The sequence below is a fragment of the Anopheles coustani genome, chromosome 2 (assembly GCF_943734705.1).
Source record: "Anopheles coustani chromosome 2, idAnoCousDA_361_x.2, whole genome shotgun sequence".
In the NCBI taxonomy this organism is placed as follows: domain Eukaryota; kingdom Metazoa; phylum Arthropoda; class Insecta; order Diptera; family Culicidae; genus Anopheles; species Anopheles coustani.
The window spans coordinates 47,491,525-47,514,654 of record NC_071289.1 but is presented as its reverse complement, the minus strand read 5'-3'; the positions used below and the strand labels follow the sequence as shown (position 1 = coordinate 47,514,654).

At 40.5% G+C, this 23,130-nt stretch overlaps 3 protein-coding genes across 4 annotated transcripts; 1 reads left to right on the top strand and 2 right to left on the bottom strand.

Annotated features, from left to right (window-relative positions):
• Positions 1-1,566: 1,566 nt before the first annotated feature.
• Positions 1,567-1,980, top strand: LOC131262559 (cytochrome b-c1 complex subunit 9). Its single transcript, XM_058264600.1, has 2 exons — positions 1,567-1,795; positions 1,874-1,980. The coding sequence occupies exons 1-2, from the start codon at positions 1,664-1,666 to the stop codon at positions 1,910-1,912; spliced, it is 171 nt and encodes a 56-aa protein (XP_058120583.1). The 5' UTR covers positions 1,567-1,663; the 3' UTR covers positions 1,913-1,980.
• On the bottom strand, positions 1,928-2,617 carry LOC131262555 (large ribosomal subunit protein uL18m). The gene is made up of 2 exons (XM_058264595.1): positions 2,405-2,617; positions 1,928-2,346 (listed from the first exon to the last, which is right to left on the bottom strand). Exons 1-2 carry the CDS (start codon positions 2,572-2,574, stop codon positions 1,998-2,000), a joined length of 519 nt encoding a protein of 172 aa, XP_058120578.1. The 5' UTR covers positions 2,575-2,617; the 3' UTR covers positions 1,928-1,997.
• Positions 2,618-7,874: 5,257 nt separating this feature from the next.
• LOC131262525 (probable arginine--tRNA ligase, cytoplasmic) lies at positions 7,875-10,384 on the bottom strand. 2 transcript variants are annotated; one of them, XM_058264550.1, is made up of 5 exons: positions 10,146-10,384; positions 9,752-10,083; positions 8,603-9,665; positions 8,221-8,527; positions 7,875-8,147 (listed from the first exon to the last, which is right to left on the bottom strand). In XM_058264550.1, the coding sequence occupies exons 1-5, from the start codon at positions 10,323-10,325 to the stop codon at positions 8,038-8,040; spliced, it is 1,992 nt and encodes a 663-aa protein (XP_058120533.1). In that variant the 5' UTR covers positions 10,326-10,384; the 3' UTR covers positions 7,875-8,037. The 2 variants fall into 2 exon arrangements, with proteins under 2 accessions (XP_058120533.1, XP_058120534.1); XM_058264551.1 differs by having other exon boundaries at positions 9,752-10,074.
• Between the last annotated feature and the right edge of the window lie 12,746 nt (positions 10,385-23,130).

The following is a 23,130-nucleotide window of genomic DNA, read 5'->3' as shown; positions in this document are numbered from 1 at the left end:
TTGCAAACAACAAAGCAAAAAGTAAACAAACCGCCTCTTTGACATATAAATGCCAGTCGAAAGAAAATCGGAACCGGTCATGCCTGATTCCGATTTTGAGGAAGGAATGTATCTGTCAAGAGCATTTGGCAGATAACTTCTGGAAACATATGACAGATACATTCCTTGTCTAATAAGGGTAAAAAGGGAAAATTGTCGTCAGTGCTCGCCGTTTTCCCTTTGTTTATAAACAATATTTGACACTTGAGTTTAATCAATATGGTGGACATGAAATCCCCTATTCCATAACCGGAGTCATTAACCGTGGGCCTGCTACACAAGCCGCAATCTTTGCGGTTCGTGTAGCCGCGTTTTGCGGTACCAATTCTGTGAGCCATGCTACACGAGCCGCAAACTCAAAAACTTTGCGGCGCTAAGAGGTTTTTGTTTTTGATTTTTGAGTTAACTCAAAAATCTTCCTTCAAGCAAACAAGATCTTATTTCAATGCACACAAAAAGTAAAAGATGGATAATCTGTTGATGAATGAAGTGTGGCTAACTACCCTATCGCGGGTCATCGAGTCAAAACTTGCAACAACGCAACAGGCGTATTGTGCGTAGGCAAAAAGATGGCAACCGTTTGCTGGACAATACCCCGGCGGCCAAAGTGTACTGTTTAGCCAGTTGTCAAAACGAACAGCCTATATTTCCCGTGTGAGGATATGTGCACCACACCGAGTGTATATGTCTGCTGAAGCTCGAAGAAGCTGCACGGAATTTGCATTCTCGTCTAGCTGTTGGTTTTGTGATAAACAAAGTAAAATATAGTTGGAAACTTGTTCAGAACAAAGTTCTTAGACCAAATATGTACGGTGCGTGTTAAGGAAAGTTTAGGTTTATTGGGAACTGTACAATTGGAACGCAATACGTCCATTGCAGCATCGACGAAGAAGTTTCATCGTCTCTGTACAAAATATCATCTTCAGCTTATGAAAACTATAAGTACGTATTAATCATTTAAAACGATTTGTTTGTTAACCTAAACTTCTTCAAATCATGTATCTAATTGTTTATTCATTCTTTTCCGCAGTGCCAATTAGAAATAACAACAAACGGACCAGCCCCGCATCCAAGCAGGAAGAGCTGGATGGGTGAAATATTTCCTCCCAACGCATATCCGAAGACTGATCCCGTACGAAGTTAAACTCTTCGAAGCATCTTGATATAGTTGCAGATAAAAAATGGGACCCAAAAACACTAAAAGTATGTACAGGCAAAAACTTGTAATAAAATCATCGTGGTAAAAATAAACTCTTGTATTTATCTTTATGAGTTGTATAAACATTGAAAATAAAATAAATAAAAGGGAAAGGCCTTTTGTAGAGCTCCTCGCGAAACCTTCGTATAGGTCTTCTTAACAGAAGCCCTAACAGTACACCTTGCAATTGTTTTAAGCGGTGCACTTTTGACGATTTTGCGCCCCTGGGGAAGGGCCTAAATGAATACCACAGAAGTGTTATGTCAAGTCATGAAATGTCATTTTAAACTGGACGACTTCACCTTCTAATTTATACACCTTGCTGTCAACAGCTCGGAAATCAAAGAACATTTGACACGCAGTGTTGCTACATTCGTTGTTGTGACTGTGAAGAACGTAGAAGTACAACTCGCAAAATCAACCAAAATGAAGCTGCTAAATAATTTGCTTCTGAAACGCACCTCGACGTATCTTGTGGGAATAGCTGGATGTGTGTTTTTCTTTGAACGCGGTTTCGACATGATTACCGATGCTGTGTTCGAATCTCACAACAAAGGCGTAAGTGCTCCTTGCATCTTCCCCATTCCTGACGCTCATTATGTAATGCACGTATTTCCTTCATGATTTGCATTGCAGAAATTGTGGAACGATATCAAGCAGAAGTACGAGCAATAACTAATCTACAAGACGCCTGTTGCAGTTACAATTTATTCGAAATAAAATGTAGCTCACTAAAAATCTAATCATTGTTGTTGAAAGTTTATTCCGTAATCTCCCATGGCTTTTCCGGGCGGTGCATGTCCCAGCTGTACGATGGACGAATTCGTTCTGGCTCTTGGAGTTTAACCCCGCATTCTTCAACTGTCCGCAAGAATGATTCTACCTTTCCTCCGGCACTTGGTTTCAGATCACTCCACATTTCCGTCAATCCGGCATCCAAACAACGTGCTGCAAACACTTTTGCCAGATTGGTGTAAGCCGAAAAATCATTGCCCTTATATAAATGCCGCTTCAGTGCCCATTCCGTCGTGCTACATTCAATAACTGGTCCGTTTTGAAAGTGAACCACCTTCGCTGTTACGTATTTATTAGTAGCAGTAATCTCCAGCCTAAGTAAAACAAAAGTAGCATTGAACAAGATTGTAAAAAAATCAACAAGTTCATTACCTGTGCCAAAAGTTCCGTACTGGTTTCTCTAAATGATAGCCATCTGTTTTATACGCCAGTCTCAACCGCTCCAAATTCCGTGGGTTCCTATTTACCATACATAGCTCACCATTGGATGCTTGATTTGTTTGTCGAATTTTAGAAAGAATTCTCTTCGCACTAGCCGCCATCGTTCGCGTGTCGCTGGTTGGTCGATGTGATATACTTATTGTGTCGTTATGCCAAGATCTCGTACAACCAGGTCCAGTCAAAGCGTTTCATTCCTCCGATTTCTAAACCAGTTGTCAACAGAATTTTTATAGGGTAAAAGTACCAATTTTGGCCAACTTAGGGAAGGGGTACCACAAAAAATCGTTGCATTAACTGTACCGATCATATAACGATAAACTTGGTATGGTAATGTAGAGTAATTTGTAATTTGTAATTTTTATTGAAATTCAACGGACCATATTTGGCCCCCTTGAAGCGTTTAAGTTTAGTACAATACATAGCTTAATACCATTTAAATCTAACGGGTGACCGGTTCCACCCCACGAATAGAAAACAAAAACGCGGATCTAGACATGTCAGGTTCAAAACGATCCCAGACTGCATTAAATTCGCGGCACATAACAAGAAACGGGTCTGAGGATCCAAAACGGGTACGACGAACCTCAACGTCAAGTAGCGTTCTAGCACGGAGTGTTCTCGCAGGGACGTATAAACAGAGCCCCGAGAGAAGTTCCGGCGCATCATATGATGGCAATATGAGTAGCTTTCTAAGCATGCACTAAAATTCTTATCAATGAGTGTATTTTATGTTTTCACTGAAAAATTTTCCGAACACACTTTTTGTCGTTATTTTGGCCCACATAAAACATGCTTTTTATGTGTTTTATGGTTTAAATAATCTTTAAAATAATTTAGAAACTGCTATTTACATTTGCCATTGTTAAATATCTGATCCATCGTTGGATTTTAATAGCCACCTTTTAGCAGGGTGATTTTCGTTTAGAAAAATTCTGCTGAAAATTGAAATCGCTACGCTACTATGCCATGTGGACGCGGTCTGACAGTCAACTGTCAGTGTCAGAATGCATACAAATTTCGTTTCAATCGAAATTAAAATTATTTCTCGTACTCAAAAAAATCATCTCATGTTTTGATAATTCCGAAACACACTTTAAAGTTTAAAAGTTCTTGCACACATTGCCAATGTTGGCGCCAACTTTCACTGCCAATATGCAGATTCTATGGTATCGCCATCTGTCTGAAAAATTTGCAAAAAAAAACTTGCTCAACCAAAACATTTTGGTTGCAACCTCGCCAATTTTTGACAATTCAATATTCCCCAGCGGCCAAATTGTACTGTTTAGCCAGTTGTCAAAACGAACAGCCTATGTTTCCCGTGTGTGGATATGTGCACCACACCGAGTGTATATGTCTGCTGAAGCTCTAAGAAGCTGAACGGAATTTGCATTCTCGTCTAGCTGTTGGTGTTGTGATAAACAAAGTAAAATATAGTTGGAAACTTGTTCAGTACAAAGTTCTTAGACCAAATATGTACGGTGCGTGTTAAGGAAAGTTTAGGTTTATTGGGAAGTGTACAATTGGAACGGAATACGTCCATTGCAGCATCGACGAAGAAGTTTCATCGTCTCTGTACAAAATATCATCTTCAGCTTATGGAAACTATAAGTACGTATTAATCATTTAAAACGATTTGTTTGTTAACCTAAACTTCTTCTAATCATGTATCTATTTGTTTATTCATTCTTTTCCGCAGTGCCAATTAGAAATAACAACAAACAGACCAGGAAGAGCTGGATGGGTGAGATATTTCCTCTCAGACCGAAGACTGATCCCGTACGAAGTTAAACTCTTCGAAGCATCTTGAAATAGTTGCAGATAAAAAATGGGACCCAAAAACACTAAAAGTATGTACAGGTAAAAACTTGTAATAAAATCATCGTGGTAAAAATAAACTCTTGTATTTATCTTTATGAGTTGTATAAACCTCCCGGTTGACAAAAATTCAAATTTTTTGCAGCTGTCATGTAGTACCAGCAAGTTTTTCCATGGCAGATTGCTGGGACTCTTGCTGGAAGTACATAGTACCAGCAACAATTGAGGGTATTACGATTCGGAGCGCGGAAACGATAAACTTCTCGACGCTGGCCCATACAAAAGGTAAACAACACTTTGAAAAAAGCGAAAAAATGGCTGGGCGACTCGACGATCCAAAACGACGCCACCTGCGTGTCGAGACGATGCGCGGATACGAAACGACGCGCGTCCTTATCGTCGAGCAGTTTCAAGCACCTCCTGGTCGATGGATCTCTATAGACCGTATGTGTCCGGAGCATATGTGGGTTCTATAGATCTAGGTATTTACCAAGAACATGATAATTCAGGATGCACTTTTCATATCAACGTTGTGTTTTGACAAGTCACTTTGATTTATTTAGCCATTTAGCCATAGTATAAAACACACCAATAACTCGATCGTTTTGAAAATTGATTAAAAATCAAAGTGCTCGAAACTTGTTAAAAACTATATATTTATATACCTTGAAATACTTGTATAAATACCCAGGTTGCTATTCGAGCAAATATGCGGAAACTTTCGAGCAATAACGCGGAACTGGATCATAATACCCTCAAATGTCAATTTCTGTCAACCGGGCTTGAAAATAAAATAAATAAAAGGGAAAGGCCTTTTGTAGAGCTCTTTGCGAAACCTTCGTATAGGTCTTCTTAACAGAAGCCCTAACAGTACACCTTGCAATTGTTCTAAACGGTGCACTTTTACTGGTGCTGGTGTCAGTGCTTTACCGCACGATCTTTTGACAGACGAAAATGTATGGGATTTGACAGCTGCAAGGTTCGCACGATTTCTCCGCACGATAAAATCAAAATCTTTTGATTTTATCGGATGGACGCATCCGATTTTATCTGTCAACAAAGTTGGACTTTATAAACTCGGAGTTGTGCCTTTCATCTAAGAAAAATAATAAAATTCATTTAATCGTCTTAGAATTTAAAAAATTACAGAAAAATTGGCGGACCTGTCGTCCGACAAAACATCGTGCGGTAAAGCAATGACACCAGCCGCCGCCGGGTCTGGCACATTTTGCGCCGCCGGGTCTGGCTCAAAGCTCGCGGTAACGACCAGTGGTGAAACGGGTAGCGCCCGTCAGGTTGTTAGGTCCGAAAAAAAAACCAGTATTCGGAATCGCGCCCGGATCTTTCGAATATTCCCCTGATGTTAAACAAAAAACAGCATAGATTGTTATACAAGCAATTTTGTCTGAAGATGGAAGTGGGATCACTGCGTTGAGTTAAACTTACGAACAATGATCCGAACATTTCCTCTACCTCAGCTGTGTCGTCTGCTGTTGCCAAATCTTCTTACAAGTTGTTGTTTTCTTCACTGTGATGAATATTTTTACCCGTTTCGATCATTGTACCGATTGAATGCTTTAAAAAACTCTGATCTATGATGCTACAATAGTCGGCAGCACGGAATAAACAACCAAATATTTACGATCCGTATCATGCCTGTTTTGCTGTTACCGTAGATGTACCATATTTGGCGCAGTTAAGGAAATTCTGCATAAAAAGTTGAATAACCAAATCAATGTTCGGTCAAATCATACTACGTTTTGCCTAACTACCATAGAATACAAGTAAAATAAGTGAGAAACTCTTAAATTAATATTTCTTCAAGTTTCAGAAACCTTTCGTGTGGCACATGTTCCTAACTTGGCGCATTGTTTTTGCAATGTTCCTTACTTGACGCGATGTGTTCCTTACTTGGCGCACTCAAAACAAAATGGACGCAGTACATTGAATTCAACAGCTTTATTCAAAATTCAACTTAAAACAATAGAAACACTTTTCAACAGCAATTTAAAAAATAATTTAGCTTTTTTTGCAGCGGACTTAGGCTTCTCTCGTGAAAATAAAACTATCTCATCGTTAACTTTTATAATCTCATTCATCAAAGCCTTCTTCGATTCAAAAATATCTAGCAGTGCGAACAGTCATATTCTCCACGGTGCATAATTAGGAACACTGTGAGCCAAACTTGGCGCAAAATATTTATGCTTCAAAATTAGTATAAAAATCGGTAAAATCCCAAATGAAGCCCCCCCAGCCGAAATCGCTGTTGTGGCTACACCATTTGTGAGCGGATGCACCTTAAAGGTATGCAATTGGTGAAACAAATGCCGTTGTGTAAACCGTTTGAATTGAATTCTCATTAAATTAAAGATGATGATTATACTGGAAAGGATGTACAACATAAACTCCCTCATGCATTACTTACATGAGTGTATGAAAATTCGGCTACGCCATCAACCTAGGGGTGCGGTATGAGGGGGGCCCACGGGCCCCCCTTATTTCACAAATTTATAACAAACTCCCTTTTTCGGTAGACCTAGCGCAGTCCGCTCGCTGCGCTCGCTGCGGGCGCGCCGCCGTTTCAAACTCATTTCTTCAGTCCAACTCATTGGTTTATGATCTCCATCTTGCTCAGTTTAACCGATTAGTTCAAGTCATTACAGCTTCTAACGGAAATTCAGCTGTTAAAATATTCAAACTGAATTGATGTGCCACCTATTGCATACTTTCAGGCGCACATGTTGAAAAAATGACGACGATGCGGCGACGGGGGGGCTTCATTTGGGATTATACCTAAAAATCTCAAAAAGCGCCGAATCTAACCACGATTCATTGGAAATACTTACTTTTTAACAGTTTCTGATAAAAAAAAAATCCCTAATAATTTTTCCTTTGCGGATAAATGATTGGAAACAGTTTCACCATCTCCTTAGCAGCTTCGCTAACGCGGGTAAAAAATGGAGCACTTGTAGGATGGAATTTTTCATTTAATTAAATTTACATCCAATAACAAAAATCAATAACATGTTTTGATGCGGATGTATTGTACAAACATAAACAAATATTTTACTGCATATTTTAGACTCAAATGTTTTGAAAATAGTCTAATATCGAAGAAAATATTAGAAAGTGCGCCAAGTTTGGACCCGCGCCAAGTATGGTGCTTCTACGGTACAGAAATACAATGCAAGGAAGAAAAATAAGAACTTTCAAAACCAGATTGAAAATTGCACGAAATGCACTTTAATCCCGCTTGACACAACTATACGGACACAAGCTGAAACCAAGTGCAGTAAAAACCATTCAAACTCCTCAACCCTGCATCGTAAATTGAGGCAATCGGTCTTTTTAGCCAAACCTTGCAGATTGGGTTATACTTGGAATTACGAGATCGCGTTCTTGTGTACATGTATCTTAGAATATTTAAAAAAATACTTTGTCCGTTAATATGAATGCAATGCAGACGTATTCGATGAAATAAATTGCAATAAACGAAATAAAAAGCGTAAGTTATGAAAATGTGTAATTTACATACCTATTAGCGTGGTTGTACATCTCAGTAATTTACATCGATGTTATAAACCCAATCTACTATCAAATTTTGAAAACCGCGTATGTCGGATATCTACTGTACTGTAATTGCATAACAACCAGTTTAAACAAACGGACAATTTGTTTGCTTTATAACTAATTATATAACTTTATAATTCGCTTTTGATCTCAATGCTTACTCACTTTTAGCAAAGCATTCATATTTTATGAACTGGTTTAAGACCCAAAATGTTGAAGCATTTTCCCAAAATTCTAGCTGTTGTCTCACACAGTAGTACTCTTGATGCGTTCACTTCGACTATCTCTCCTGCAAATAAAAAAAAAAAAACAAAAGAAAACGTTAGGTTAAGAGAATTGAAAAAGTAAAAACGCGATATTACCTTTCGCATTTTTTTTGATGCAGTAACAACTGTCATAAAATTCGCTAAATGTTGTACAAATTTCGTACACAAATTCACACAGATGGTGCAACGAGAGATTTTTCGTGATCAGGAGAATGACATCGGTAAAGCGAAGTAAAACCTTGGTTAATTTCCATTCTTTTTCATGCTCCAGCGTGATGTTCGTATTCTCGATTACTTTTTGCATGTTGTTGGCAAAATCACCTCCACAAGTTCTAGCTATTGAACGGATACGCGTGTAAGCGTAAAGTAAATAGACGGCTGTGTTGCCTTTATCTTCCAGCATCTACAATAGAAAAATAAGAAATATGCAAGCAAAATAAGCGATCATTCCGGATTTGTCATGACAGTTATATCTTACCTTGTCGAAAGAAAAAACGTATTCGTTATTACGATTGTGTGATAGATCAGCATATTTTATACAACCGTACGCAACGGATTCCTGGGCTGCACGCATCTCTTCAGGAGAAAGTACCAGATTACGTTCTTTTTCGATCAGTTTATCCATCGATCGTTTTAGACCTTCATCTAGTAGCTCCGCCAACTTTACCGTGTCACCTGAACGTGTTTTAAATTTTTTACCATCTTCTCCAAGTACTACGCCAAATCCTACGTGATCTACGCGATGCTTAGTTTGATCTAATATGTTCGATCGTCTTGCGCAAGAGAAGACAGTCTGGAAATGTGTCGCCTGTCCCGCATCAGTTACGTAAATAAGCCAATCAGCCTTTTCTTCGTGTAAGCGTTGCTTTATGGCGGCCATGTCGGACGTGTCGTACGTAAATCCGCCGTCCGATTTTACGATCGTTAGAGGAATGCCGTTACGATCTTCTCCCCACATAATCAGGCGACCTTCGTCTTCCTCCAGGAATCCGCTACATTTGAGTTCGGCTACGATTTGCTGCATACGGCTCTGGTAAAAGGACTCTCCACGCTCAATCAGCTTAACATCCAGACGATTGTAAATGGTCTGGAACTCCTTACGGGATACATCGCATATTAGGTTCCATGCTTTCAAGTAGCTCGGTTCTCCGCTCTGTAGTTTTACCACGCACTCGTAGGCACGCTTCTTGAATGCCTCGTCACTATCAAAACGAACTTTCGACTCCTTGTAAAATGCTTGCAAGTCACTGATCGGTGGGGAAACAGATTGGAAATCCGGAAAGCGATCCTGTAGATGTGCAATCAACATACCAAACTGTGTTCCCCAGTCACCAATGTGATTGATGCGCAACACATCATGCCCCAGAAACTCAAGGAAACGGCAAATAGAGTCACCGATAATTGTTGATCTGAGGTGCCCAACGTGCATTTCTTTAGCCACATTTGGCGATGAAAAATCTACAACCACCTTCTTACGCTCCTGACGTGGTGCTAATACACCTTCTTTCAAAATGTTCATAACATATTTCTCTCCATGAGTCCTGCAAAACGAAAAAAAGGTATAATTAAACTACACATACAAATATCAGACATGGTGAGGAATAGATTGTTATGATCACTACCGTACCTGGAAAGGAATACATTGACATAACCTGCACCAGCTACTTCAACTTTTTCGATGAAATTTATCGAGTGATCCAACGCTGTTATAAGTTTTTCAGCAACATCACGCGGAGAAGCCTTAATCGATTGCTGTTTTAGTTGCTGTACTATTTGCATTGCACTATTGCATTGATAATCGCCGAACTTAGCAGAGGAAGAAATCGTTATCACTGCCGGCACTGTTACTCCCGGGTAAGCTTTAGTGATGGCCTCGGCGAAGAGTTGTTGCAATTGTCCGAGGATAGAAAACACGACATGATCATTGCCACTAGCAGAAGACTGCTCGCGCTTTACCGACTGCGTGGATATCATTGGCGTTAATTAAAAGTGTTCACAGAACATGATGCCACGTATCTTACCGATTGCAGGATTTCAAGGCGGTGGCGCAGCCTCGTGTTTTCTTCCATTATTTTCTTTAGTTCCGGATCGAGTAATTCCAAACCGAGCCCTTGACGCGTATCAGCTATTTCAGATTTCAGTTGAAGAATTTCTTTCTCGATTTTTCTGATACTTTTAGTGGCGTTATCGAAGTCAGTCATCCTGATTTTGTAGGAAAATGTTCTTTTAAAATATACCGGTGCTTGGCTTGCAAATCGTGAAATTTTGTTCCCGAGGGAAAAATGTCAGTGTTGGCAGAAGTGTGGGCAGAATCGGGATTCAGAAGATCCGAAGATTTGATCCGTATACGGATTCCAAAGATTCGAATAACAACTTGACGGATTCAAAAGATTTGATTCTATTGGGATTCGAATCAGATTTGACTTGTTTGGGATTTGATTTGATTCGATTCTAACTCGGGGTCCACACTACAGCGCGACGTCGCCTGACAGGAGCAGAACTCCACCCGGTTCAAGGTGTATAAATATAGAATATAGAGCAACAATGTCAATTTCTGTCAACTGCCCGCTAGGCAATTTCGAGCAAATCGTCCTCAAAAACGTCCTCCATGACACAAACATCGAGCAGTTTTGTATGGTGAGGAGGACAAGGAGGACGATTGCTCGAAAAACGTCCTCCTTTTGTTTCATCCCCATACAAAAATGGAGGACGTTTGTTCGCGCGGAGGACGTTTTGAGAACGATATTTCGAGCTGCCTAGCGGGTGGGTTGTTTTCTGCATATTCATATGCAATTGTGATTTTTAGTCAGTTAGTCAGTCGTATGTTAACTGTGAACGAGTAGGTGCTGTTTCTTCTACGATATTGTCTCTGATACTTCCGTGTGTTCGCGAGCTGCCGATTTTCTTGCTTCGTATTTCTGTGGGAGAGAGAGAGACAGTTTTGTTAGGTCAGTACTTTTCCATTCAATTACCTTTGTGTACGGCCGATGTGCTGTTTTGATCCCGGGTGGGTTGTGATCGTTGAAGATCGGGATGCACGATAATTGCGTTGAACCGTTGGTGCCGTTGTAACTGGAGATGATACTATGCCTATATATATAGAGCAAATATGTTTTAAAAAATTCACCCAGTGCAATTTCATAACATGTCTTTAATTTTTTTTAATTTCCAGCGATGGATATTGCATCGAATGACATGTTTAGGACCGGCCAAGAAGCGTCGGATTTTGAAAGAGTTGGTCCTCACAGAGGAAGATATAATTGAAGGTAAACCTAAATATAACAATGCTTTAGTTGCGTTTTCAAACAAAAAAAGCTTCATTCACAGGTCCAACGGCACCAAAACAGCTTTTTCTACAGCATATTTCTAATTCCGTTACGCCTGGTGAGTTTAGAAAATCTTTCGTAGTTTTATATTTTGGTTAATGTTTCGTTTCTTCCTAGGCCCGAGTCAGCTGAATCAAAAAGTGATTTTACTTCCTGCTAAACCTTCTGGTCGTTCTTCTCCCGCTGCTCCTGGTGAGTTTAGAAAATCTTTCCTAGTTTTATATTTTGGTTAATGTTTCATTTCTTTCTAGGCCCGAGTCAGCTGAAATAAGGATTGGATATTTCTCCTGCTAAACCTTCTGGTCGTTCTTCTCCCGCTACTACTGGTGACACACGTACGTTTAGTTCTGATGACCAACGGAGAATATAATCTGTATTCACAAACTGATGTACAAGCTTGCTTTGTTGTACAGAAATTTTCGCACGCAATTATACTGTGATATTCCGGCACTTTAAATAATCGCACTCAGCACGGGCTACGATCGGAAAATATCCGTTCGACGGTCGGTGAAAAATGAACTCTGTGTGTTTATACATCGTATGTTCAAAGGTACCTTTGAAGTCTCCAGCTTCGTGTTTCCATGAAGTGGATGATTATTACTTTTCAAACGAAGTTCTTAGTAGTCATTTCAATAATTATACAAAATTAAGATAAATTCATAAAAAAACTACAAATAGGATCCTCAGAAAAGCAATTAACTCTCTTTTTTTCAATAAGAACCCTCAAATGTACGAATTCGCTGAGAATCCGTGGCATAAAACCTCGCGGATTTCTTCCCATACAAACGGGAACGAACGGATTTGCGAAAAGAGTTCATTTCGTTCATATTCAAAATGGCAGGTAAAATGAACACATTTGAGAGGCGGTGAGTGAAACTTGACAGTCAGATTTGCCCGCGCTTTTCAACGTGAGTGACCTTTGACAACTCGATTCGAACGGATTTTATCCGATGGTAGTCCGTGCTGTACCCGTTTATTACGAATCATCTTCCTTCGCACGCAGCGCGCTTTTATATCAATCTTTCACAAAAGGCCCAATGACACGACGTAATTAAAGTAAGGTGACCGCTTGCTTGTGATGCGCAATATTATCCTTTTCAGGATCTATCTATAAATTGATCATCTTACCCTATCTAAATTATACTCCTTATTATCCTAATTTTAATTACCTATCTTGTGGAATTATTTCCTACCTATTTATAATTATATTTCGATTTAAATTTACAATTACAGTTAGACGTCGATTATCTGGGGTCGGATTAACCGGGGGGCGGATTATCCGGAGGCCTTGCAACTGACAACTGCACAACCATGTTGAAATTTTTCAATGAACTTCAAGTTAGTTTGCAAAAGTTTCTTAGGAATAATATGTCAAACTAAATTGGTCGAATCAAAAATACTTATAAAAATTACAATTGAAAAATAATTCCAACATTTTTTTATGATTAATCAACTAACTGGAACACAAATTCCCGTATAAAGGGTGTCCCAGAAAGTATAAGCACGATTTCAAAATTAGGTAAAAAATAAAACCTGTTCCAGAAACTGAATTTTTGTTTCATAAATTGTGTTTGGGTTCTGTTCTGGACTATTTGCGAAAAACAAAAATTTTAAAAATTTAATCGTATGCTAATGACCGCACTTTTGATCTGTCGCCTCCGATATGGCTCAGCACGGTTTTCGACACTTTTGAACGGTTTTACAGTGTTTTTGAAAACTGTCGATGTTTTTCGCAGCTTTAAAATGTTTTCTCAAGTGTGCCTTCGTTAGCGCCCAAAATATCTCAATTGGTCTGGTCTTGGTCGACTCTTCGTCGAACTGATGCATGAGGGTTGACCACACAGCAGCTTGTCGTACAGCTTCCGGGCCCGATGTTTAATGCATGCAGCCTAATTTGCACTCCGTTTCGATTTCTTTTGGATTTTGTACGATTTTAATTTCAATCTTGCCTTGTCTCATTGGACGTTACTTTTTGATGTACCCATTTGTTGAGCCACATCGCGAATGGAACTTTCCTATTTTTGCTTGAATGCTTTTGCTCTTTCCCGGTTCAACTGTTGGTCGATAGGACCAGGTTTTTGACCACTTTTCGGCGTATCCTCGAAGCTGTACTCCTCCCGAAACTTTTGGATGGCGGTTCGTACGGCTCCGATACTCACACCTACCGATAAGGAGTCGAACACCATTTGTGCAGAACGCTTTTGCGCTTTTTGACGGAAATGCCTCGCATTTTAACAGAAACGATTGAAAAAATAGTTTCGATGCACTATCTAGTAGGTTTGAATGTAAACAATCAAACACCCGAAGAATCAACTGTTTGGCGTCATCCGTTTTCCAGAAACGTAATTTAGAAATCGTGCTTATACTTTCTGGGACACCCTTTATATTGCGAGAAATTCTATTCTTACTTATTGAAGCATCCAAAGTGAACTAGCTGAGACTCAAAACTGGGTTTTATAAATGTATTTTAAAGGCGTTTTAAATGATTGCAACTTTCACTTAACAGCAACTGTCAAACACTCATTTCACTCATGTGAAACCCAACTTAGCACGTCTAAACGCGAAATAAACAAACAATTTAAGTTGCGCAACTAAAATTTCACTTAACGTAGCCGCCCAGGTAACCACGAGCTGTCATCTTTGGAACATTCAATGTTTATACCATGTGCGAGAGCGAGAGCGCACGACTAAGGAAGCAATCCCACTGTGCCTCTCCCTTTCCACTGTATCACACAAATTTGTAAACAAAATCAGAAGCAACGTTGCAAGCTTCCAGCACTTCGGAAATTTTGATTTTATCAAAAATGGCATACAAAAACAACTTTCTAGGGCAGCTTAAGCGTTCAGGTAATTTGTACAAAGTGAATGGGAAAAGATTTGATCAGGAGAGCCAACATTCTTGTGGAATGGATCGTAAGTGTTTGTGCTTGTGCTGCTCAATATTTGAATGCGAAATTTAAATAAACGATTATTTATTTTAGAAGCTCCTAGTACCAGTGTGGGTCAGCTAGAGATTAATGACGATTCTTTGATCGTCTTCGATCTAGTTGTCCAAGAAGACCTCAGAAGAAGAAACGCGTTCTGGAGACGATCACGGTCAAGACGAAGTCTCAAGAATCGATGGTGTACCGGATAACGTGAGCAGTGTAGATAGCTTTGGTGGAAGTACTTTGAAGTAAGGCAACACGACGTTGGAGGAATGTATAAGGTTTTTGGCAGTTGTTCAAAATCTGTTTAATTCGATTGTGAACAAGATGTTAGATATTTTACGAGAGAATCAGCTGCCGAAGAACGGTTGTACTCTTTTGAAAACTAATAGGACCGTCGCGAACATTATTGCAGTGAATGGTGGTCGATATTGGCACAAAGCCATCCCATGTAGTTTGTCCAAACGATTCAGGTAAGATGATTGAAATACTAGTCGAATGCGCTAACACGTATCGTGATGTTGAATTATTATTTATTTCTAGCAATGTGAAATGTCGATATCTCTAAATTTATGTATCGATGGGTTGCCACTACACAGACGTGGCCTGGACACGTTTTGGCCGATTGTTATGAACATCCATGAGCTACCAGAAGTGGCTCGGTGGCAATCTTCAGCGGCTCGTCAAAGCCGCTAAGGGTCGAAGAGTTCCTAAGACATGTCTGCAGGAGCTTAACGACTTTGATTACGGAGCCATCATCAACGAAGTGCAACATGAGATAAAAGTTCGTGCAATTATAGCTGATGCAGCGGCACGAGCATTTATTAAAGGTAAGACTTTCTTTCTCTCTAATTGTTACTTTACTCATCTTTGTGTCGTCCGTTTTCAGGTGTGACAAACTTCAATGAGAAACATGGTTGTTTAAAGTGTACTACCGAAGGCGAATATAATTTGAATTCCCACACATTAGTTTAGAAGGGCGTTTGTTAATCTATGTGAACCTACTGGCCTAAATGTTTGCCTAGGTTTGTTTACCTCACTGAGTGGAACCAATACCAGGGAAATAAAATACAAGCTTGCGGCCATTCAAGTAGATGAGGAGGGTCAACATCTATTTATACGTTTATCTCATTCATTAGTGGAGTAAGTTAAGAAACGACTAATCAATCGAAAGAATAATATAAACATGTAACATATATGGGCATCCAACATACACAATAAATACAAAATATTGGTTTTTCGTTCCCTAACGACATCGATTCATTTTAATTAGAGTTTGACTTTAAAATAATTCTGCACATAAAAGAAATATCGATTAGTATACATAAACACTAGAGAAACCAATAAACAAAATGGAAATCACAATAGTGTAGTTAAAAAAAACCCAATAGCAAATCACTTTTCAGTTTTCAATTCACAATCTTTCCATGGAATTATGAAAAGCACCGTTCGGTTGGAAAAGTAGCCAAATCAATGAAACACACAATGAAAATGATGCTCCACCAAGTGATGCGCCGACATTCATCTCCACGGAATTACCCAAAGCAAGCAACCAAATTTTGACCCACAAGACGCACCTGCAAAACCAAGATCAAAAAGAAAGATTTAATCGTTTGGTGGCAGTATATAGTGAACCAAAGCAAAAGCAGTGCTTCAGCATACAGATACATACAGATATATTGCGGCTACTTTTACAGACTGGTGCTTTTCGTTGTGCCAAGGAATAACTGTGGTCATCACCTGTTGAAAATGTTTGTTGATAGATATTGGCAACTAAGCTACCAATCGTCGAAGCGGAGCGTGGCTCATGTGATTTGGTGAGCCGACAACAACATACCTCTTCTTGTCCCAACCAGTTCGAGCCTCAGAAGCAGCAAACACCAACACAAGTAAGTAACAATACTAGTTATAAAAAGATTTGAACCAAATGATCCATATTCCCCTCTAATAGGTTGGACAATAATAGTTGCAACTAAATGACAAGCGAGACCGGTGGAAATACAGCGGCTGATCCCAAAGAGTGGGAGATGCAAGATCGTCAAGTGGAACTACAAACTATTTTAAATTCACCGTTTTTTTTATTTCATATCACTATACTTTTTCACCGGGTTTGACCGTCGGTAAAAATGGCCGCCTCCATGAGTTGTCAAAACTCAAACGGCTGGGTTACAGTTCCTAATGTAGCGGTTTATTGGAAGGTGGAAAAACGTTCTAAAGAACAGACAGAATGTTCCAAAGATGCTTGTCAATTGTTAGTTGGGCGGGCTGTAAATTTCTTTCACAGCAATGAAAGTTTCTTGACAGCTCGTGCAACTGACAGATTACGAAGGCGTCAACAGTATAAAACCATTTAAAATGATCGTTAAACGAAATAATCAAAGTTGTTTAATGCGATTTAAGTTCACTTGCATGATTCACAACGATAAATGAGTATTAATATTAATTTTGAAGATGAAATAATACAGCTCGTTTACAATTCTACATAGTTTGTTTACCAACTCATGACTGCCGGTTGACAGTTAGCGTTAATTTGTTGTGAGTCGTGTAAACGCGTGATGCGTTCGGAAACTTTCAGTCCACTGAAATGACGACGACTGAAAGTTTCTCTTGCATGAAAGTTGCTGTCATTTATCTGCAGCTTTAGAACATGTTCGATTATCCGTGGAATTCGATTATCCGGGGACCTCCCGGTCCCGACACCCCCGGATAATCGACGTTCACCTGTATTTGATAAGCATGCTTGAAACATATATCTGTCTTTTTCTTATTGTCTAGCTATCTATCTTATCTGACCGCCCGGTGCCAATCATCTTTCAATCTTATCTAGCGATGACTCAATCGTCTGCAATGATTGCGACTGTCATTTTCACCACCTGTGCGCCGATCTGACTAAGTCGGTTGCAAAGGCGGTTAAAAAGTCTAAAAATGTTGTGTTTATGTGCGATACTTGTATCGCTTGCAAAAAGAAACCGGGCATGCAGGATGTAGTGGTGGAAGAAAGCCGACCGTCAAGCGGAGAGCAATCCCAAGCCCTACAAGCAGCAGATTTAAAATTGTGTGCACTGATTGAGAGTGCTGTGAAGAAGGGACTGGAAAAATGAAAAAAGAAGTGTGTGAGGCGGTAAAGCGCCAAGATACATCAACTTTGCGCGATGCCACCACCACTACATTGAGAGCCCCTCCTGTACCGAAGGTTATCATTGAGAAGCCTTCGCCGGTGAGTGCTAAGGAGAAGGGGAGTGAGAGCTTTGCAACAGTAGTGGCCAAAAAAAGTGGGGCAGATAATAGTTTGAAGAATAAGGTTTAAACTATTATTAGTAATTTTGACGTGGGAAGAGCTAATACCAAGCCCACAGCAACCAAGAGTGTTGTGAAGGAGGCTGGCTCTGGGCCCAAAATAGGTAAAAAAGACGTGGCTAAAGTGGCAGAGCAAAAACTCTCCTAGTCTTTAGTAATTGTACAGAAGGTGGATCAATCTTGCGACAAGACAACAGTCGATCTACGTACCCGTTTGGATCCGAGGAAGCAGCAGGTTTCGGACTTCCGTAATGGTAGGAAAGGTCAGGTTTTTGTACAGTGTCCTGCATCCGCGTTAGATGAAGTTAGCAAGGAGGTGCAGTCCAAACTCGGGGATGCTTATTCCGTTCGTTTACCGTTGTCCAGAGTAAGGATAATGGGAATGACGGAGAAGTATTCTGGTGTGGATGTGATTGCACTTCTGAAGGAACAGAATGCAGGGATCTCGTTCGCGACACTGGAGCTTGTTGGAATGTACGAAAGTAGGTTCTACAAGTACCAGAAGTACAATGTCGTGATCGATGTTGACAAGGAATCGGCACAATGTCTAGAGTTGAGGTCCTCTAGACATCAAGGTCAAAATAGGTTTTGACAGTTGTGCGATAAGCACTTCTGTTCATGTATTGCGATGTTTCCGGTGCGGCCAGTTTGGGCACAAGCGCACCGAGTGCAATAAGGAGGAAGCCTGCTCTAGGTGCAGTGGCGCACACAGGACGTCGGAATGTAAGTCGGCGGCCTTAAAATGTGTGAACTGCGTGTTGGCGGGTTCAAGGGGGAGCACGGAACATGCTGCTTTTAGTAGCGAGTGTCCCGTATACAAAAGACAGGTATCAAAGATTGCTAAACATTCCCAATAGCAGAGATTGCTGGGGATATGACAGCGATATGAAATCATGTATTGCAATGTCGCTGGCCTATCGTCAAGCTATGTTCTGTTAAGCGACTCGGTAGAAAGGATGCAACCCGCGTTGGTCCTTCTATCTGAGACGCATATAACGGAGTGCGAAGCATTTGATCAGTTTAGTATACCGGGGTACAGGGCCGTGTCCTGTTTGTCCCACTCACGACACACAGGAGGGGTTGCAGTTTATGCTGGGAACTCGGTTGCCTTGAAGGTGATTCTAAACGAGTCGCTGGAAGGCAACTGGTTTTTGGGGTTTACTGTGACTCGAGGCATGTCGGCTGCAAACTATGGCGTTCTGTATCACTCACCTAGTTCAAGTGACTCACGATTTGTCGAAATTCTGGAGGACTGGTTAGACAGGTTTTCTAGATTTTGGCAAGCGTAATGTCTTGGTTGGGGACTTCAACATTGATTGGTTCAATGATGTGAGGTTCGAAAAATTGAAGAAACTTATGGACTTGGTGTGCCTGAAGCAGAAGGTTAGTGCAGCTACCCGTATTACGAAGAATAGCAGGACATTGATTGACCATGTGTACTGCAACACAGACTCAATTAGCGTGGTAACAGATGCTTGTGCAAAAATATCTGATCATGAAGCTTTGCTTTTAAATCTGAACGATGGACGTTTCAGGACAGTTCAAAAACAAGTTTAATGCTGGAATAGGTACTCTAAAGAGGGTCTTTGTCAGGCAGTCACTTTGGGTCTACAGAGGGAAACTACAAATTTCCATGAAGCTGCAGATCTATTGAAGGTTACACTAGAGAGTGCTATGAATAGTTTAGTTTATGAAAGGACCGTGGAGACTAGATACTCTGGCAGATGGTATACGTTGGCTCTGGAACGTCTAAAGCGGAAAAGAGACAAAGTGTACAAAAAATTTGTTCGGACTAATCTGGCTTCACATTGGTGTGAGTACACTAAGCTAAGAAACGAGTACAGTAGGTCTTTAAAAACTACTCGTGAGGAATACTTCAATAGGGAAATTAGCAAGCATTAGGGTAATAGTAGGGAACTTTGAAAACTTCTTAAAAGCATGTTGAAACCCGACGAGAATACAGCTTCATGCGTGAAATTCGATAACTGTTTCGAGTCCAATGAGGCGATGATCGCAGCAGGGTCCAACAACTTTTTTGTGAATAGCGTCACACTTGTTAACAGCTACATTCCGACGGTAGACGAACCAGTCGAGCTGAGACAAGTTGATACTCATAGGCATAAATTTTCTTTTCAACCAATAGACAAGAGCAAGCTAAGGCAGATATGTTTTCACCTGACCAGAACGGCAGGAATAGGGAATGTAAATGCAAAAACTTTGCAGGATTGCTTTCATGTAGCGGGGCAGACGCTCCTGGATTTGATTAACCAATCGAGGAGAGGGGTGTTTTTCCGGAGACATGGAAGGAGTCATTGGTTGTACCTATTCCAAAGCTGACTGGAGCTATCAAAGCGGAAGAGTTCCGCCCCATCAACATGCTTCACACTATCGAGAAGGTCCTGGAGGTTGTTATCAAGGACCAATTGGTGCAATACCTGGACCAGACCGGACTGCTGGCTCGGGAGCAGTCGGGATATCTGGAAGGACATTCCTGTGAAACTGCACTGAACCTGGTGCTTGCGAAGTGGAAGGGGTTGATGGACAGTGGACAGCCGGTGCTTGCAGTTTTCTTGGATCTAAAGCGGGCATTTGAAACAATATCGAGACCCTTGTTGCTCACAACACTTAAACGATTCGGTATTGAGGGTAGGGAACTCAGTTGGTTCAACGATTATCTGACAGGTAGAACCCAGAGGACAATTTTCAAAAAATCTGTTTCAGATCCCATTGAGAACACCCTTGGGGTTCCACAAGGAAGTGTGCTTGGACCAATTTTGTTTATCATGTATATAAATGACATGAAGCAGGTCTTACGTTCCTGCGAGATAAATCTTTTTGCTGATGACACAGTGATATTTATATCGCGAAAAGACGTGAAACAGGCAGAGTCCCTTTTAAATGCAGACTTGGTGGCTCTGGATGCCTGGTTGAAATACAAGAAACTAACATTAAACATTAGTAAAACACACTACATGGTGATGTCGAGGAGGGAGTGGATCGGCCAGCTTTCCATTGCCATCAACACGAAACCACCCTAGTGGCAAAATCAGCATGCTTTCTCGTTCTGTCCAATTGACAATTGATACCGCCAGAATGAGAAAGCATGCTGATTTTGCCACCGGGGCAATTGACCGAGTCTCCCAGGTTAAATATCTGGGAGTCACTCTGGACGACGGGCTTACATTTAGTGCACACATTGATGGGGTCATCGCTAAGGTGGCAAAGAAGTGTGGGGTGATGAGTAGACTGGGGAACAACCTAAATTTTTTTGGGAAAGTTCACCTCTACAAATCAATTATCTCACCACATTTTGATTTTTGTCCATCAATATTGTTCCTCGGCAATCGGACACAGCTCAAAAGGTTGCAAAAAGTGCAAAATAGGGTAATGAGGTTAGTGTTGTGTTGTAGTCGGTACACGCCTTCTGCTGTTATGCTGGATGTCCTGCAATGGATGTCGGTAGAGCAGCGGATAGCGTATCAGACTATGATACTAATATTTAAACTCCTGAGGGGCGTGTTACCGGGGTACCTTGGAGAAAGAGTAATTAGGGGTTCTGACGTTCACCGGTACAACACTCGTAGGGCTCATGACCCCAGGACGTCGAACTTCTCTTCAGTATTTGCCAGGAATTCAATATTTTGTAAAGGAATACAATGGTACAACAGCATGCCAAGAGAGATTGCCGAGGCTGCAAACGTTCGTGAGTTCAAGCGCTTGTGTGCCGTGTACGTTAAGCAGGTTGTTAAGTAGAACCTAGTAGCATGTGAAATGTCTCGTAGTTGTGTATTGTCAAAACTTAATGTTTGCAAGCATTGCACTAGTCATCACGATCTCACAGATGATGATGATGAGATTTTTGTTTTGTAAATTTAAATGTAAATAAAAAAAAATGGAACAACATATCTTTGAGACACGCGCGCGTAAAAGTGGAAATTTGAAGTTGATCTTTGTGTAGGAACTGTATCAGTCGCTCTTGTGCAATCACGTGGCAGGCGCCTCGAATTCATCCATTGATGATTTTTTCGACGTGACCAACTGTTTCACGGATAAGGTTTGCTTAATTTGCCAATCCTGGAAAGTGGTAACTCCCCTCCATATGTAGGATAAGGGAGATACCGGCTACATGAATAGGAGAGAGCATTTTTTAGCCGTGCACTCCGGAGAGCGGTTCCACGACTCCTGTCTTATGGAAGTTGTGCTAACCGCTGTACGCAAGGAAAAGAGAGATGACTGGTCTTTTTCGTGAAGGATCACTTTGATCCCATCACTTCGTGATTTGCCTTGGATATTGCTTACAAATATCTTATGATAACTCCGCCATTCTCAAACCTGTGTTGGGGTAAGAGGTGGTACTCATCATCATCATCATCATCATCATCATCTTAACGAAAGGTTTGAAATGTTTCAACTAACTAGCTTACTATAATTATTTCAAACACCTAAAACCTAAATTCGTTGGTTGTTATAATTAACATATATGTATAAAGATTATTATGCTACAATACCGTTGCATGTTTGCTCTTCAACACCCCTCCTCAAACACATAACGGTTCAACTCCCAAGACAGCTCGATGTCTAAAAATACTTGCACACATTGCCAATGTTGGCACCAACTTTCACTGCCAATATGCAAATTCTATGGTATCGCCATCTGACGGAAAAATTTGCAACCAAATCTTGCTCAACCAAAACATTTTGGTTGCAACCTCGCCAATGTTTGACAATTCAAAATTACCTAGCACAGAAATGGTAAACAAACCAGTATACCAAGCGTAAACAACCATTCGCATTCAAACACAACTGGTGTTGTTTATTTTTAATGTAAAAACGAGTATAGAATGAAATTTAAAACAATGTTGTCGTCGCCTACTTGTCGACAACTTGCGCTGATACTTCACACATGAGCAATGCCAAGGTAAGCTATTCTTACAGAAAAACAGATGCTGTCAAGTATTGCTTTGGTATTACCTTGGCAGGCATTGCTCAGGTGTGCAAGAGTTTTAAGACAGATTGACACCACATGACCAACATCCAGAAAAATAATAGTTGAAAGAAATATCGACAGAATGAAATAAAAACAGCAAGACCCAATAGAGGGAATAAACATGACGATAGAGGGAACTACAAATAGCAAGGACAAATTAGGAAGAGTAGTTTAGAACAGAGTTTTTTTACGAATCGGTACAGAGTGTCTTTGCTTTTTCAATGTGTCCACGCTTTTTTAGTTCTTGTCCTCGCTGCAGCGAACCGAGGGGTTCTCACGACAGGCTCGCGAGCACACGAAAAGCGTTCGGAAAAGTTCTGATAATAACTTCCTAACTCCACAATCTGTTCTAAACTCCTCTTCCTAATTTGTCCTTGCTATTTGTAGTTCCCTCTATCGTCAGTTTACAGCCTCGGCCACGGTTCACGGGAACTTTGTCATTGATTATGGGAATCTTAGCCGTCGAGGT